This window comes from Heterocephalus glaber, unplaced genomic scaffold (assembly GCF_053883595.1).
Source record: "Heterocephalus glaber isolate CG9 unplaced genomic scaffold, H.glaber_assembly_v1.0 deba00001442, whole genome shotgun sequence".
NCBI classification, from domain to species: Eukaryota; Metazoa; Chordata; class Mammalia; order Rodentia; family Bathyergidae; genus Heterocephalus; species Heterocephalus glaber.
This window is the reverse complement of record NW_028258296.1, coordinates 48235167-48254216: the sequence shown is the minus strand read 5'-3', so window position 1 is coordinate 48254216 and position 19050 is coordinate 48235167. Positions and strand designations below refer to the sequence as shown.

The 19050-nt window shown below is 35.5% G+C and overlaps 1 protein-coding gene and 1 pseudogene across 2 annotated transcripts in view; both read left to right on the top strand.

The window, feature by feature from the left end:
• The window catches only part of Rsbn1 (round spermatid basic protein 1), a 54137-nt gene that overhangs the window by 27908 nt on the left and 7179 nt on the right, over nucleotides 1–19050 (top strand). For both annotated transcript variants that reach the window (XM_087212709.1, XM_087212708.1), the window contains exons 3-5: nucleotides 10612–10749; nucleotides 11041–11183; nucleotides 17789–17956. In XM_087212709.1, the coding sequence (XP_087068835.1) occupies nucleotides 10612–10749; nucleotides 11041–11183; nucleotides 17789–17956 (449 nt within the window). The remainder of the gene's footprint in view (nucleotides 1–10611; nucleotides 10750–11040; nucleotides 11184–17788; nucleotides 17957–19050) is intronic.
• Nucleotides 11191–17781, top strand: LOC147827737 (CWF19-like protein 2 pseudogene; annotated as a pseudogene).

Here is a 19050-nt window from a genome sequence, read left to right as displayed (position 1 = left end):
TGGTTTCCTGCCTCTTTTTTTGGTGGTACTATTGAGCTACACCCTCAGCCCTTCTCTACCTTTTTTCCCTTAATTTTTTTTTTTTTGTACTGGGGATTGAACTTGGGACCTTGTGCTTGCGAGGCAGGCACCGGAACCACTGAGCTAAATCCCCGGCCCTAAAACTTTCTTTTTTTGATACCGGGGATCAAGTTCACGTCCTTGCACTTGCAAGGCAGGGGACAGAACCACTGAGCTAAATCCCCAGTCCTTCCCTTAATTTTTTTTTTCCTTCCCTTAATTTTAATATGAGACAGAGTCTCCATAAATTGTCCAGATTGGCTTTGAACTTGTGATCTTCCTGCCTTAGCTTCCTGAGTAGCTGGGATTATATGTGTGTTCTGTCATGCCTGGCTTTCAGAATTTCTTTATTATAAAATTTCAGAATACCTAAGATAATATACTTTGAGATGATGTTTTCTTTTTTAAAAACATTACTTTAAAATATTTCAGAACTATAAAGAGGTATAAATAATAATAAACAGTTGGGTTCCTATCACCTAGTCCAAGAAATAAAACATCGCTAATGCAGTTGAACCCTTCTCTTCACCTCTGTTCAGTATGGAAATGCATATCTTAACATTTGGATAAATTTTCTATCATTATATATTTTTTTTCCAGTGCTGGTGATCAAACCCAGACCCTGGTGAATACTAGGCAAGCACTTTGCTACTAAGTTATATCTTCAGCCTTTCTTGTATTATTTCTTTTTTTATTTACTTCCTTCAGCTTCTTTTTTTTTTTCTTCCCTTTTTTGAGATAGGGTCTCACTATGTAGTCCAGGCTGGCCTTGAACTTGCTGTGTTATTCAGGCTGGCCCTGAACTCTCTTGATCCATTGGCCTTGATCTTCTTGCCTCAGCCTCCCAAGTATGTATTGGGATTTCAGGTGCTCTGTACCAAGCCCAGACTTCCCCTCAGCTCTTATTCCATTCTTTTTTCCTGAAATTCTTATTAGTTGTATGTTAGGCCTCCTGCTTCATCCTGTAAATTTCCCTCCTGCCCTCCCTTTCTTTTTTTGAGAAAAGGTTTATTTTTGCTCATGGTTTTAGAAGTTTCAGTCCATGGCTGCATGGTCCCATTGCTGTAAGCGTGAGGCGAGGCTGAACATACATCACGGTGGAGAGGATGCAGTGAAGCAAACCCAGTCGTTTCATGGCAGAGAGAGCCCTCTCTTTTTATTTTTTGGTTTTGTTTTTGAGGTAGGTCTTATTGTCCAGGCTGGTCTCAAACCCCTGGGCCCAAGTTCATTCTCTAATTTTCTTCTTTCTTTTCCTATTATATTTTTCTTTGTCCTTTTTTTGTTCTACTTTTTGGGAAGATTCAACTCTCTTCTTTTCTTGTTGTTGATGAATTTCAGCTATAATGTTTTGAATTTGAGAGATTAATCTTTGTTACTTTTTTTCATAATTGTTACTGTTTGTGGGAGCAATATCCGCTTATCTCTCTGACATACATTTAAAATTCTCTTTTATCCTCTTAAGTTTTTGTTTTGCTTAAGTTTTTTGTTTCATCTTGTTTATGTTAGATATTTTCCTAAATGTGATCTGGTAATCTGTTCATATTTAAACAAGAGTCAATATAGAACTGATTGTGAACACATAGATGGGACTTACCAGTTGACAGCTCAGTAGGGATGTGTCAGTGCAAGAAAAGCTCCAAATGTCAGTGTTTAGAGATCTAGAATTCTTGGAGCTGACTTATAGATGGAATTAAGTGATGAAGGAAGTTTTACTTAATCTCTTTTTTTCAGTGTAATGATTCTCTCTTATTCTTATACCATATACTTTGTGTTTGTAGTCATTTGGTTTACCTTCTCCAGAAATTAATAGGGAGGGAGGTAGAAAATAAATAGAGGGGTCTAACCAACTCTTGTACAGATTTTAAACTCATGTCCTTTGTTTTTAGTCCTATGCTTTGTTCCCTACTTTCTGTTACTTGACCTTTCCATGGTTCTGTAGCAGAGAGTCTATATAAGCACTCAGAATTCAAAGTTCTCAGTAAGATGATTCTCCAGTATACTTTTCAACTTTCAAAAATGTTTGATAACTTGTATTTTTCCTTCTATTTTTCACTTTCTAGGATTTATATAGGCTTTCTACCTTACTCCAGAAAATAAATCACATGGTCAGTCTATCATGTTTAACAATCCATTTTCACCCTGTCCTCTTTTTAAATTTTATTATTACATATGTTCAGTACATAATGATTACATTCATCATGAGTTGGTACATGTAACATAACATGTCTTAATTATACCTTTTTTATCAGATTCTTTCTAGTTGTATTAAAACATGGTCACACAAAAGAAGACTTAGATGGAAAGATATACTATACTTGGATAAGAAGAATCAATATTAAAATGACAATTTTCCTTAAATTATAAACTGAGCACAACCCTAATAAAATATAAATAGTTGCTTTTTTGGGGACAACCAAGCTGATTTTGAAGTTTATATGAAAAAATAAATAGGCATGAACATTTTGGAAACTTTAACTCTTCTGTCAACTTTGGAAAAAGTTATCCTAGTTTGCTGTGTTGAGTTGGCATTGTATAGAAATTAACAGCCATATTAGTCTAGAAATGTTAAATTTGATTTTTTTCCATTTGTGAAGGGGTAACACACTGTATTAAATATGTAAGGTCTTATCTGCATGGGTTTGATTACAGAAACTAATGAAGTATTCTCTAAATAATGAAAAAGAAAAAAAAAATAGGCATGAACGGCCAGAAAAGAAAAGCAATGGTGGGGGAGCACCCTACCAGATAATCAGTATATTCTAATTAAGTCAGTGTATACTAGTTTATGAACACTATTCAGTGAAGTAGAAAAGTAAATCTAGAAATAGACCCAAATTCATACATGCATTTGATATTATAAAAATGGTAATGTCTCAGATCATTAGTGGCAGAGAAAAGATAGTGTTGACATCTGGGTAACTCTTTATTTATTGTGTTATCACTATATACTAAATAAATTCCAAATGAGATCAAAGATTTAGATGTATAAAATAGGGATATAAAAGTAGAAGAATACATGGAAGATGTTCCTCATAGTTTTGAAATGGCAAAACTATGATCCTCCTCAAACAACACTGTAAACAAAGTCAAAAGACAAATTATGAAATTTACAACTCATATCACTGACAGGATTAATTTTCCTAAACTTTAAGCCCTAGAAATAGATAAGAGAAATATTAACACAATATAAAAATAAGGAATATGAGATTTCACAAAAAAATACAAACGGCCCTGTAGCCTCTAAAATGATACACAACTTCATTCTTAACAAAAATGAAATTAAAACTACCAATGTGCCAGTTTTTGCTTATTAAATTATTAAAAATCCAAAAGTTTGATAACATTCTATCAGTGAGGTTGTGGGGAAACATATTTCCTTACATTGCTGGTGGGAATGGAAGTTTATAAAACCTCTAGGAGATTTCTGTCTCTCCATCTTAAATATTCTTATTTGATCTTATTCCCTTTCTGTCAGTCTAATTTTCACAGCCAACTTCTTGAATTTTTCACACTTGCTGTCCCTATATGCTCATATCTCTTCAAACCATATAAATTTGGTTTCTGTCCTTGTAATTTCTTTGAATCATCTTTTGATGTCACCAGTGGTATTTTTTGTCTTTAATCTTATAGAAAGTCTTAGCAACATTTTTAAGCTCTTTTTGAAATGTTTTCTTCTTAGCTTTTCTGATCACTTGACCATTCCTTTACATTCTCTTTGGTCTGTATTCCTTTCCTTTTGGGTTTTTAAATAGACTCTTTCTCTTTGAGCTGTCTCTATATTTTCTCTAGTCAGATTTCTTTTAAGTCTGATGTTTCAATTACTGCCAAGGACTGGCATTTATATCCTGTCTAGACCTCTTCTGTTTCCAGACCCAAGTTGCCTACTGTTCTCTTTTTAAGTTTATGTAATTCTACTCTTCTGTGGTAAGATGTTGAGCCCATTTTCTGTTGCTATAACAAAATACCAGAGTTTGGGTACTTTATAAAGAAAAGAGGCTTATTTGCTCATAGTTCTGGAGGTTCAAGTGCATGGCACTGACACCTTCTCAGCTCCATGGGTCTCATGGTGGATGGTGCTAAAATGGTGTGTATGAGAGTGGCAGGGGCCGACACAGAAGAGGAATTCAGAGGATGTGCAAAGCTCCCTTATAACAACTCATTCTCTAGGGAGTTGTGTCCTGTGAGCACCATGGTAAGTAATCTTCCCTAAGAAGCCCCCAGTGACCTAATTATACCTTCCACTAAGCTCCACCTTTTAAAGGTTCCACGATCCCTAAGCATTACTGTACTAGGACCAAGCTTTCAGCACACAAGCTTTTAGGGGACAAACCACAGAAGGCTTCAAGAATTTGAAGACTGTTTTGTACCCCCTTTTAATCTTTTCAAATTAAATACTTTTGACTTGCTTTTAATTTCCTGTACTTTTCCTTCAATTTGTATCATTTATAAGTCCTTCATCTTAATTATTCTCTTTTGAGTGTGCTGTAGTTATAGGGTTTTTTTTTTTCCTTTTTGCCTACATCAGGAGATAATACCACACATGTCATCTGTGCAATGCAGAGTATTTCTCCCTTAGAACAAAATATTGAAGATATAAGCAAAAACCACCCTAACAAAGGTCCCACATGTACGGTTAGGAAAAACAGAAAACTGCTGGTAATGAGGCTCAGTGGTATAGTGCTTTCTTAGCATGTACAAGGCCCTGGATTCAATCTCCAGTACCAAAAATAGAAGAGAAAAGAAAAACTTTCACAAGACAGCCTAGTGTTATAAGACTTTGTTCTGTGGTGTCATCCAGGATTGTAGTTAGTTTCCTTCTGTCTTTTAAGTTTGGTCATTTCTTCTGGTGTTGATAGGTGCATGGTTGAGCCTGGCTGTCCCTCACTGTTGCACCTGGAAAAGAGAGAAAGTAGAGGGCAGACCTTTTCCTTATAAAGACATCCTGTGGAAACTGCATATTAACTTATGGTTACATCCTGTTGGCAAGAACTTAGTCATAGGCTACCCCTAGCTGACAGGGAGCCTAGCTCATTGGCCATACGCCCAGGAAATTTTCTCACAAAAAAGGAAGGGATGAAATACTTAGGGATAATTAGTAGTTTGCTTGTTTGGCATAGTTTCACATAGTTGGTGCATGTTGAATTTGTGGTTGTAAAATGCTCTTCATCTTCTGACTTGTGTTGCTAATTATTTAAATACATCACAAACATTTCCATTTATCAAAAATTTTAATGGCATGACAGATGCAGCTCTGTTCCATGATGTCATCCAGGATCCTGGTTTCCTTCTGTCGTTTAAATTTTGCCAAAATCAGTAGCTTTTCTTCTTCTTTTTCCCCCAGAGTTTAATGGTTGGTTACTTTATTTCTAGCCTCAGCATTTGTGAATTCAATAAACATTTATTACCACACATTAGGCACTTTGTATTATAGAAACACAATAGTGAACAATACAAATATTACATTTCACAGTTCACAGTCAGTTATATTGTCTGATTTCTTTTGTTAGTAGTTTAAATTGGGGGTTGGTAAAGTTTTCCTACAAAGGACCTGAGTGTAAATATTTTGGACTCGGAGGGCCATATCATCTCTATCACAAATACTACTTAGGGCAGGGGATTTAGCTCAGTGGTTCTGCCGCCTGCCTCGCAAGCACAAGGTCCTGAGTTTGATCTCCGGTACCCAAAAAACCAAAAAAAAAAAAACCCCAAAAATCAAATACTACTTAAACTCTGCCACTGTAGTATGAATTATTATGGGTTTTTTTTTTGGTACTGAGGATCGAACTCGGGACCTTGTGCTTGCAAGGCAGGTGGCGGAACCTCTGAGCTAAATCCCCAGCCCTCACTGTAGTATGAATTAATGGGGATTTCCAGTAAAATTCTGACAGTCCTAAGTTTGGTTTGTGGGTTTTAGTTTGCCAGCCCCTTGTCTAAATTAATAGCATGTTTCCTTTATCAGTTGTCAACTTCTTTTAACCTAGTTCTTTAATAAAAATACATTTTATTGGGGGAAATTACTGCCTTTCTAGTGTTTTGTTTTGTTTTGAACAGTCCTTATGGTCTCAACTATTTATTGAAATGTTATTCTTATATCATCATCACCATCATCATCATCATCATCATCATCATCATCATATTGGGGAATACTGCAGGATCTTTGCACTCAGCCCTTTTTAATTTTTTGAGACAAGTCTTGCTGAGTCACTAAATTGCCCAAGCTGGACATCTTCTTGCTTCAGTCTCCCAGAATGCTGGGATTACACAGGGTTATATGCCACCATGCCTGGTACATTATTTTGTTTGTTCCCTCTATTCTCTCTCTCTCCAGGATCTTGCTGTGTTTCCTAGGCTGGTCTCACACGATCCTTCATTTTTATCCTCTTGTAGGTGGGACTGCAGGTGTACCACTGCACCCAGCTCTTTCACGGTTTCTTTAGCAGACTCTCTTCTCAGATACCCATTTTTCCTTCATTACAGCTCTTAATCCTTTGTGTTTTTTTCCTCACATCTTAGTCACTTTAAAAATGATACTTTGTACATAATCCAAGTTTATGCTCTGGTTCTTCCTTTTTTAGATCAAGTGATAACCCCAAATTGAACTTGTCTAAAACCTATACATTTAATGTACTGTACTTAATTTTTTTGTGTTTGAAACCATGTTTTTATTTTTTCTTTGGTCTGTAATCCATGTTTAACTATAAGTGGAGGTTATTAAAAAAAGGTACATAATATACATGAAAAGTTGTAGAGGCAGCATAGATTACTTAGGATGTGGAAATACATATTTAGAATATGGCAAATGTGGCATTTCTTTTAGAATAATAGATCAAGAGGGACTTTGTCAGCCACCAAGAGGATTTTCAGCCTGATATTGTAGGTAATATGTAGCTACCAGAGAATTTTAAAAGAAGAGGGTCGAAAGGCAAAATGTCTTCCAGAAGAGTCAAGTATGAGAATCCTGAAGCAAGGATATTAGTTAAGAGGGTTTTGAAATTAGGTGAGAAATGACTATTCCTGAATTAAGGGATTGGTATGGCAGATTTAGAAGATAGATTTTGATACTTAAAAGATTAGGAAGAAGAACTTGTAAATTCCTAATTTGGGAACTGAGAAAATGATTGTCATTAGCTGGTGAAGCAGATACAGAAGGGGGAGAATATGGTTTCTGGGTGGAAGGGAATTTTATACGAAAATGAGTTCAGTTTTATAGGTACTGCATTTGAGGCTGTCTGTGGGTTGTATATAAGAGGCAGTTGTATATAAAGGTCTGACTCTGAGGAACATTTTTAATTTAGGGAAATGGATATGGAATATAGCAGGGTACAGGTGGTAGTCAAATCTGTATTTTAATTGAAACCACCCACAGATTGAATGAGAAAATAGGCCAACCCTAATAATCACATTTTGGAGAGAAAGACATCAGGAAGGGAAGTCAAGAAAATGGATGACTGAGAAATATCCCTTGGATTTGGCTGGGAGGAGGTCATTAGTGATTTGTTTCAGGGGACTGGTCTGGATAGGAACCTCATTGTGATCACGTGAAAGTGAGTAAAAGATGAGGTGGTAGAGACAGAAAGTAGAGACAGATATTAGAGTAGGATTCTGATGTGGAAGTGATTCAGAATATCAGAGTATTTTTGATGACAAGTTATAGGATATTGAATTTAAAAATGGGTTTAAGTGATGAAAGGGATTTCTTGGCTCATCAAATGGAAAAGTCCAGAGAGGTAGGATTGATGGTTAGAATGGCTTGGGGTTTCCAGGCAGGGGTGGTATAAGGACTAGAGAGTGTGAATGTGTCTATTAGAGGAATAAACTTGGAGGTCTAGGCTAGGAATAAACGCTGGTAAAGTCAACTCTCAGAGGTCTAATTTAACACAAAGGACTGAAAACAGGAAGGTTGTTTTCTAGTAAGGCCTCTCTCTAGATATTATACATTGAATGTTTTATAATCCTAGTGTTTTGTTGTAGGTACATTTATTTACTTGATGGCTCTTCTGGCACTAAGAAAAAATAAAACATTAATTTTTGTCACTCTGAATACCACACTGTTATTCATACAAAAGTGTGAACCTGAAGATACTTATGAGACACTTGCATTGTGTATAGATGAGAATAAAACTTGTTGACCTTGACAAAAATTATGAGGTCAAAAAAGTTTCCTATCTTTTGTAGCCATTTTCACCCTCTCTTTTCTTCTTTCCCTCCTTCTTTTAGGTTTAATTTCTTTTTCTTTCCAGATAGGAAAAGATGCTTTATTATATTTATGTCACATATTAATTGTCCTAGGTAGCTGCACTGTTAAAGTTCTTTTAAGTTCAGTGGTGTTGACTTTGGTAGTATTTGAATTAGGTAGATTTGGAATAGTGTGACAAAAATATTAATTTAAAGCAGTGTGAATTTCTTCAAATAATAACTCATTAAAAGTCTAATAATTTAAAAGCTTGCAGGATAAATACATTGAAAAGCACCATATGGTTATACACTTTATAAGGATAAGTCAAATTTTGGAGCTTTAAATTATAATAGATCTTGAAGGTATTCTTTTCATGGAATGCCACTGCCCTGCATGGATTGAAGGAATTTCTGATAACGGGAAATACTTGGGGAGATGTTTAGGGGAAATTGATCTTTCTTATTACCCCTGAAAGCATATAATGCATAGAACTGGTATTAAAGGTTAAATTTGCTTTAGTCATTTTAGGGTACTTGGCTTAAGTTAAAATGATGATTAGAAAAGATTTCTTTTTTTTTCCTATCCCTTATTCCTATACGCCATGATGTTCCTCTTTCCCATGCTGCATACCCTGGCTTTTTATAGGGTGATAATCACACAGACCTACTGAAGGCAGTACAACAAATATATACAAGAGAAGTGCTGGGGATGTAGATCAGTGGTAGAGCACCTACCTTTCCTGAGTCATTGCTGCTTAAAGCCATGTAAAGTGAATCTTAGGGGAAGAATTTATAAGAAGTTAAGAAATCTCCACTATATGACAACTAGATCTAAGACCCTCTTTTCTGTGTACTTGCACAGGTGGTGTTAAATTTTAAAATAGTTGATTCTAAAAATGCTGCTGAAGAACTAATAGTGAAGAGTTATGTGAAAAAAACACTACTGAATGATCATTTATATAAACTGCTTTCTATTAAGGCAAAATAGGTGGCATTTAGAACAATAAGAATTGATTCTTAAAATTGCTTTTGAATATTCAGTAGAGACTTACCTTGTGAAAGTACAGCCATACGTTAGACTTTCCAATTTAATTCGAATCTTAACTGAAGTAGAAAATGCTAGGTACCTGATCTGAGGTTGAAATCCTGGTTAGAATCTAGCGTTTTAAATCTCATCCATAGTAGTCCATCTCTGCCCTTTGGAAAAATTCATTCTAGAAGACTTCTTTTTTTTTTTTTTTTTTTTTTTTGGTACCAGGGATTGATCTCAGGACCTTGCACTTGTGAGGCAGGCGCGGTGCCACTGAGCTAAATCCCCAGCCTGGAAAAATTATTCTAAATTGGAAGTTGGATGAAATAACATATATGAAATGATTAGAGGAATAATACTGGATTATATGGAATCATTTAGTAGATCTCATTTGAATGCTAGATAGGCTGCTCTGGCCTACAGATATATAGGGTATCATAAATTCAGTAGAAAGTTGGTACAAGTTGAGCATCTGTAATACTCAAAAGTTTTTTGATTTTGAATTTTTGTATTAGAGATACCTAACTAGTAAAGTCTATGCAGAGTTTTCTAAATTTGAAAAAAATAAAAATTGGAAATATTTCTGGTCCCAAGAAGTTCTCAACCTGTAAAAACAGAATGTATGTGTATTTGCAGGTAACATTATACTTCAGAAAAGGGAAAGATAATGGAAGGTGACCAGGAATACTGCTGGGAAAAAAGTCTTGACCTGATCTTTGAAAAATGGTTAAGATTTGGGTTAACAGAAAAGAGGACATTCCATGTTGCACAGATTTGAGTGAAAAATGTCTTTGGAGATACAAATATGCTTGGTGTAAGTTGAACAGAGGAAAAGATCAGCTGGCTTCAAGTGAAGGCTCTTATATGGAAGTAATGAGAGATTGAATTTGATAAAAAATCAGGTTGCTATCTGGCCTGAAGTAAATACTTTCAAGCTGGGAGTATACAATGAGTATGGAAGATTTATTGGACTGTGGTCTTTTTTTTCCCTTCCTACCCAGCCACTGTTTATTTAGTCTGCTTTTTTCCCCCAGATAAAGATCACATTAAAAAGTATTTTCAGAGTTTGACAATCATCATTCTTAGGGAAGTTTATCTTAATATCTTCAGTATTTTGGAACTCTAGGCTAACTTGCACATTGAAATTTCTATTTGTGGCACATATACTAATAGATGTGTCAATGTCTTGGGGTGCCTCTCTGTAAGTGTTAATTTTATCCAAGGTACTGATGATTGAGTTCTTAGTATGTAGAAGAAATAGTAATATTGAAAACAATACCCTATTTGCATTCTTTAATTATAGTACACTTTAGTCCCTTTTTCCTGCCTCTTTCATTTTATCTTAGGTCAACAGGACATACTGTTGTGGTACCTACCGAGCAGGTCCAATGCGGCAGATAAGTCTTGTTGGAGCAGTAGATGAAGAAGTTGGTGATTATTTCCCAGAGTTCCTTGATATGTTAGAAGAATCACCATTTCTGAAAGTGAGTGTTGATTTAGATTTTTCAATTTCTGATCATTATTTAGACGAACATTTCATACTAAAATGTTAGCTAACTTTCCCTGTTAAAATTCTATGCAATGTTTTGAAAAGAAATGTTAAGAAAAATATTGATACAAATTACTACATTAATATATTTACTATAAATTACAATCCAATATGGCATTTTTTTCTTTACATTCACATGTAAAAAATTTTTTTAGAACTTTTATTGGGATGGGGGGAGGGTTTAATTTATAAATAAACATTTTAAAAAATACGATCTAACTTCTAGATGACTCTGCCCTGGGGCACACTTTCCAGCCTCCAACTGCAGTGTAGGTCCCAGAGTGATGATGGGCCTATAATGTGGGTAAGGCCAGGAGAACAGATGATCCCTACAGCAGATATGCCAAAGTCACCCTTCAAAAGACGAAGGTAAGCATTTTTTTTTTCCTAAAATACACAAAACCACTTTTTTTAGTTGGTTGCTTATAAAAATGATTGCAGCATGGGCACAGTTTGAAAAACACTTGTCTAGATTATTTGAAGGCTTTCCTTATGTAAATCTTCTAGTTGTCAGTTCCTCAGTCAAGATCACTTACTGTAGAGTCATCAGGGTGAGACATTGTCCTGAAAACCAAATTTAACCTTTATTTCTTTTCTTAAAGCCTGAGTCCCAACTGCTTGCAGGATAAAAGTTCAGATTCTTGGCGGGGATTTAGCTCAGTGGTTCTGCCGCCTGCCTTGCCAAGCACAAGGTTCTGAGTTTGATCCCCGGTACCAAAAAAAAAAAAAAAATTCAAATTCTCTGGTGTGGTCTATAAAAATCTTTCATAACCGAGCCCCAATAGTACTTCTGTGTCTGCTTCTAGTCCTTTCTAGCCATACACATTTTCCCAAAGCATAATCTTTTATTATTATTTTTATTTTTGTGCTCTGCTTTTTACTAAAAATTGAATTCTCCTCACCCATCTTCCCCTAGCAAACTCCTAGTAAATTTTCAGAACTTATCATGTACATCACTTTCTTTTTGAAGCTTTTCTTTGTTCTGTTAGACCACTGATGATGAACCTTTTAGAGAGGAGTGCCCAAACTGCGACCCGAACCCACTTATTTATTGCAAAGTACCAATTCTGCAATTGAATCTGAATACTGAGGTTTTCGTTTAGCAAAAACAACGCCTACATTAACGTGTTTCATCTTAAAAAAAACACATATGCCATAGGTTCACCACCACTGCCTTAGACAATTGGTTTCTTCTCTGTGATCTGTTTATATGTTTTTATTTGTTACTGAATTTTAATCTCCTTGAGTATGAGGACTGTTTTATTCATCTTTATCTTCATAACACAATAGGTAACCAGGACTGGCTGAATGCAACTCATAATGTGCTGTGGTTCAGAGCTTTGGCAGTTCGTATTGTGATATACAAGGGTTGATTTAAAAATATGATGAGTGTTTAAATTTTAAAAATTTATCACGGTAAAAGATACTTTGCTATTATTCTCCCTCAAAATACTCCCCTTGCTTCATATGTACTTACTCCGTCATTCTTGCTAGTTTCTGAAACATTTCTGGAAGTCCTCTTTCTGAGTGTCTTTTTAAAGTGTGATAAAAAATATGTAAAAAGCTGTTTGTAAGTGCCATCTAACAGAAAGCCCCATGAAAACATTACAATGTGTCCTCATCCACCTTATTCACTGGATCTGGTACCATTTAGCTTCTGGCTTTTTCCCAAAGGCAAAATGACCATTAAAGGCAAATATTTTGAATCAATTCAGGACATCAGGAAAGCCAAGACAGTGCAACTAACCACAAGAAAAAGGACTTCTAAAACTGCTTCAGAAAATGGCAAGAAGGATGGGATAAAAGTGTTTAAAGTGAGAGGGATTGAGGGGGATTCATGGCCATATGTCTTTTAGTGTAATAAATTTTTTAAAAACACTATTTTTCAATCATACCTCATTTTTTTGTCTCATGCATATGAAATGCAGATAAACTCACTAGTATTTTCAAAATTTTTATTTAATGAGATTGAAAGTGACTTATATAATTTTTTTCTGCTACTGGGGAACTCAGGACCTTGCACTTGAGAGGCAGGTGTGGTGCCACTGAGCTAAATCCCCAGCCCTGACTTATAAATTTAAGCTACAGAAATAGCAAGTCAAAACAAGTACCCGAAAGTGCATTTTAATTAACTAGTCTAAACCTTAACTTAAAACTTACAGGAGAATGGCTTCACCTAAGTATAGAATAACATTAGGTACTTAAGATGATACATGAAAATACTTATTGAAAACTATATATGTATGAATGCAAGTAGTAGTGTAGTAAAACCTACAGTTAATTAAAACTTCTACACATTCCTAGACCACAGCAGTTTTGTACATGATGATAATGCAGTTTGAAATTCTGCTAAATTCTTAAGTACTATGTGCATTTTTATTGTATATTTCTGAAAAAGAAATGACCATTTTTTGTTGAGTATTATAAACTTAGAAAAAGATAATAGAAAAGATTAAATAGCCAAAAAACCAGCCATAATCCCATCTATTTATGCATTAACCAAATTTTAGTCCATTTATACTCATTATTAATTCTTTCTTAAAAAACGAACTTATTCTTTACATTATGTGTACATTAAAAGTTGAGAGTTTTTTTCCCCCTTAGGGTAATGTATTAAGGGAGCTTCTAAATGACTAAGTAGTTTCACTGTATGGTTGTATTAAGATTTAACTAATTCTTCTGTGTAAATTGTTTCTAGTTTTTTAGTCCAAACAGTATTTGGACAAACATTAATCTGAAATGCCATCAAATTTTACTTCTGTTGGGATTAAGTATTCTTAAGTGAGGCATTCAAAAGCACTTTGTTTGTTTGTTTGGTACCGGGGGATTGAACTTGGGACCTTGGACCTTGCGCTTCCAAAAGCACTTTGAATTAGAGTAATGAATTATCATAAATACAGATTAACATAAATACAGATGTTATCTTTTTGTGTTAAAAGTTCTTGTTACTGAAGATGGTGGAATTGATGTGAGAATCTGTCCAGTTATCAAGGGCCCTGCTGTTGAAGATGATCTTTGGATTTATGAATTCTTAAAAAAACAGACATGTAGGTTAAAAAAATTAAATAGTACAGTAGGGCTGATAAGGAAAAATCCTGCCTATCTTTCCCTCCCAGAAACAAACATTTTTTCTACAGCAAAACCCATTTGTTTATAATGCTTTTTTATTGCTTGAAATGCTTTGTCACGGTGTTGATTTCTTGGTATGCTAGGTGAGTATTCTATCCTCTTACTATATTCTGAATAGTTAGATGGTCCTTAGTACCCTCTTCCTCCTAACTGCACTTAAACACTGTTGAGGTTAATTCATATTTTGTTTTAATACCACAATTCTTTTTGTTTATTTGTTCTTTTTTTTTGGTTTTTTTGAAGCAAAGTCTCACTGTGTAGTTACTATGTAGCCTAAGGCTGGCCTTGAACTTGAGGTGGTCCTCCTGGCTCAGCCTCCCAAGTGCTGGTATTACAGGTGTGTGCCACCACTCCTGGCCCACAGTTAGGTCTTAAATGTTTTGTCATAGGTAGATTCTAAAACTGGAAAGCCAGTAAATAGCATGCATAATATTAGAGTTAAGTATATTTACTGCAGACCCAAGTAGTAGGCTAAAAACTCATATTTTAAGGTTATAGTGTCACTTATAGGAAGAATATAAAGAATGATCTTTCACCTAGGTATTCAGAATCATCATCGCTTCTCGGCCTTTTGTCTGAGATCCAAGTGTGGTATTCAGTATCATTCTACATTTTAGTTTTGTATTTACATTATCGTTTAGAAGTATTGTTCTGTTTTGCCTACAGTTTCTGATTACCCTTTGTTGAGGGAGTTACACACTTTTCTTGACTGTATCCTAAATATCTTCTAGTGTCATTGCTTAAAATAGATTACCTTGGCAAAGAGTATTGAAGAATATATGGAACAGACCCAAATTGCCAGGGCAGAAGTGTTGCATCAGGCGGAAAGCCAATTTTGAAAAGATGAAAAGTGGAAAGAACTTAAGTGACTTTGAGGTGAAGATACATGGATGCTACCTGATATGAATGAGGGAATTGAACAGTTCTTGAAGGAATGTTCTCCGAAGAAAAAAGACAAGCATTCAAAAAAAGTAAAGAAAGAGAAGAAAAAAAATCAAGAAACAAATATGAAAAAAAGAATCAGCTGATAGTTTATCTCCTCAGGAGTATAAGATGGTGGATTAAGCTAGCTAAGGAAATCTTACCAAATAATGAAGGAACAAGGTGAAAAACAAAATAGAAAATTTGAGGACATTGTAGGTGAAAGATTTGAGTCCAGAGGATGAATCCATGCATGTCCTGAGTGTTGATGAACAAGTTGGGAGCCAAGATGATTAAGGGAAAAATGATGGAGAATATTGAACTGGCTGAACTTAAAGCCAATTTGAAAAGGCTGATAAATTAAAAGAATCTGTAGCACAAATATCAAAAACAACAGGAATAGGGGAGAATGCAGACCATCAAGAAGGGGTCCTTGTCAGAACAGATGAGTCTGAAGAGTGGCCTGTGAACACGCTAGGACCTCTGGAATAAACACAGGGTTTCTACCCATGAGGAAAAACAAAGAATCAGATGCTTTCATGATGATGATCATCTAAGCCTAAATGATTTAGTAAAAAATGAAAAGATGAGAACATCAGAAAATCAAAATAAACTTTTTATGAGAATGACATCTTAAGGTTTTTTTTTGGTACTGGGGATCGAACTCAGGACCTTGTGCTTGCGAGGCAGGTGGCAGAACCACTGAGCTAAACCCCTGGCCCAAGTGGCATCTAAGTTTATGGGAAAAATACATGGAGACTCTTATACTCTGGATGACATGTTTGTACCCAAAACAGGTGAGAGAAAACATCTTGGTGAAGAGGAACAGAACCAGAGGAAACAGGCTATTGCTGAGCACCAGCATCTTGCTGCACAAGTGGAAAAATGTATTGTTTTGACAAGTCTCAATTTCCCAAGCACCTTATTGTTGCAATGGGTGTTAAGGTTTATTTATGTCTACCCAACTTCCAGTGTCTTTCTGAGGGGCATTGCTTGATAGTTCCTTTGCAGCATCATCAAGCCGCTACCTAACTGGATGAAGACATCTGAGAAGAAATTCAGATGTTTAGGATATCATTAGTAAAGATATGTGAAGATAAAGGGTTAGACTGCATCTTTTTAGAAACTAATATGAGCATGAAGAAACAGTATCACATGGTTAATGAATATATTCCTCTCCAAAAGAAGTGGGTGACATGGCTCCTATCTATTTTAAGAAAGCCATAATGCGATCTCATGAAGAGTAGTCCATGAACAAGAAGTTGATTGATCTTTCTTCAGAAGACATCAGAAAGTCTGTACCCAGAGTCTTACCATGCTGGGAATCACATGCTTCTTTCTTTCTTTTTTTTTTAAAAATTGTATTGGTACATTTTAGGTATACAATATAATGACATTCATCATTGGAAATTTGCACCTTTACATAATCTCTCTTGGTTCTTATTTTTTCCCCCTTCCCCTGCCCTCCCTTCAACCCCTCCATCTCTCCCTATTTACAAAGACTTTGTTTTCATTTTCTCACATTAATTCCATTCCCTTCTTTCCTTTCCCCTGCCCCTCCCACACATGCTTCTTTCTTACTACACCTTTTCCCTACTAACCTTCCCAGTGACTAGTGACCACTGTTCTGCTCTATACTGTGAGATCAACTTTTTTAGCTTCCATTTAAGCACATCAGTCCTTTACATGAAAATCTTTTGGAGCTTTGTGTTCTCCTACTTCAGTGAGGAAAGTATATTTCACAGTTATCAACCTAGATTTTCTCATTTAATACTTTCTATCATTAACCTGTCATTATGGTTATCCTTTAGATTTATTTCCTTCCTTTGCTTGAGCATATTCCCAAGTAATATTCTAGAAAAGGAAGGTATTTTGAGTCTTTTTATGTCTGAAAGTTTCTTTCTTTGACATTAGGTGTGTCATTATACCTTAGTTGGAATCCAGAGGCTTTATTTTCCTTTAGCATTATTTTAATGACTTCTGTCATCTAATATTACTTCTGAGAATTTTTAATCCAGTGTAATTTTTGTTCTTTTGTATGTAATCATTTTTCCTCCTTTTTTGAAAGATTATAGCATCCTCTGCCATAAGCAGTCTGAAATTTCACAGTATGTCTTGGTTTGGGTCTTTAACTTTTTTTCTGCAGAGTTCATTGAATAGGTCTACTTCCTTTTTTGGCTGCTGATCCCTTTTTCTATATTCTAGGGCCCTATAGCTTTTTTTTTGCTCAGTTTTATTAGTCTAAGATGTGTAATTTTCAATCATGATGAAGTTTGTTGATGTTGCTATTTACTAATTTATTCCTTTTATTTTTTCTTATTTTACTATCATTGTTAGATGGTTATATGTAGAAATTTGGGGGCACTTATAAAAGCAGAATATAATAAACTGTCATGCCTTCAGTATCAACAGTTAGCTCATGATCAATTCTATTTCACCTGTATTCCCTCCATCCTTTCTAATCAGTCCTGCTCCCAGTAAGCCTTTTACTTTCATTTTAATGCAGAAGGAGGGTACATGGATGCTCAGTTCTCTTTCTTGAATCATAGGACTAGTAGGATATTTTGAGAGCTCAAAATGAGAGTGACTGAGGTGAGGGTAAAGAAGCAAACAGCCTCAAACTTTGAATTATACTTTACGTTGCTAGACAACCAGATGCTTTATATTTTAACACTATATTTGAGTGTAATCAAGGATGTAACTTCTACTTTATCTTGATCTACAGGGAAAGGAAACAAATCATATTACTCATTACGATATGGTATGTCAAGTGCTAATGAGCCTAACCATTGTATTCTCAGCTGTCATCTTATTTAAATCTGATACTTCAGCAGACTTTTTTTTATCTTGTTGCTGTTAAATTTAAAATTTTTTTTTCATAACTTCATTGCTTTCCTTTTGTTTTACAACTAAACCAACTCTAGATCAATGAATGAAATTAAAAATCTCCAGTACCTACCTCGGACCAGTGAACCCCGTGAAGTCCTCTTTGAAGATAGGACAAGAGCTCATGCTGATCATGTAGGTCAGGGGTTTGACTGGCAGAGTACGGCTGCTGTTGGGGTTTTGAAAGCTGTACAGTTTGGTGAATGGTAAGTAAGTGGATGTCAGCTGTGAGGTTGGTTAGTGTTGTCTAGGGAAATACAGACTTTACTTAAAAGATTGGGGGGGCCGGGGATTTAGCTCAGTGGTTTTGCCTCCTGCGCAAGCGCAAGGATCCGAGTTCGAGCCCCGGTACCAAAAAAAAAAGGTTGGGGGCCAATTTTTAAATTGTAGTAAAATAATCGTGGAGGTTACTCTCTTAATTTTTTTCATTTCTGCTACAAAAAGCTCAACACCCAAAGTTAAAGGAGGAAAGGTTAATTTTGGCTTACAGTTTGTAGAGGTTTCAATCCGTAATTGGTTGGGTCCAAGGCAGGGTGGCATGGCAGAGAGGCATCACAAAAGAGAAATGGTTTGTGGTGAGCAGAAGACAAATAGTAGGAGGTTCCCAGTTACAAGTGACAATAGTACAATAGCAGCTTCTTTGTGTCCCTTTATATTCTATCTAGTCTACCCACCCGTAGGGCAGGTAGCGCTCAAACCCAGAACTATGCCAAACTAATCAGTGGACTAATTTAGTAATCATACCCTTAATCCCAGCATCACACATTCTAGATCCAGCCACCTCTGAAAAGCCCCAACTATGACCGCATGAAGCTTTGGGGGCGGACGTCTAGATACAAACCATAACAGTTACCATTTTAAACATTTAAAAAATGTACATTCATTAATGTTAAGTATAATCACATTGTTGTGGAACAAGTCTCCAGAACTTTTCAGTCTTGCAAAACTAAAGCTCTATATTTAAGAATTATTCCCTTTTCCCCCCTCATGCCTAAACTCTGCTAACCATCATTGTATTTTGTTTATTTGAATTTAACTGTTTTTGCTATCATATAAGTAGAATCATAAAGTATTTGTCTTTTTGTAATTAGCTTATTTTTCTTACTAAAAGTACTCAGGGTTAATCCATTGATGTACCAAGTATTTGAATCTCCCTTTTTGAAAAAGGCTGTGTACCAACTATATATATCGGGTGTGTGTGTATATAACATTTTGTCCATTTATGGATACTTGCTTGCTTCCACCTTATGTCTGTTGTGAACCAATAGCTAACTAGCTTCCAAATATCTCTTCATGTCCC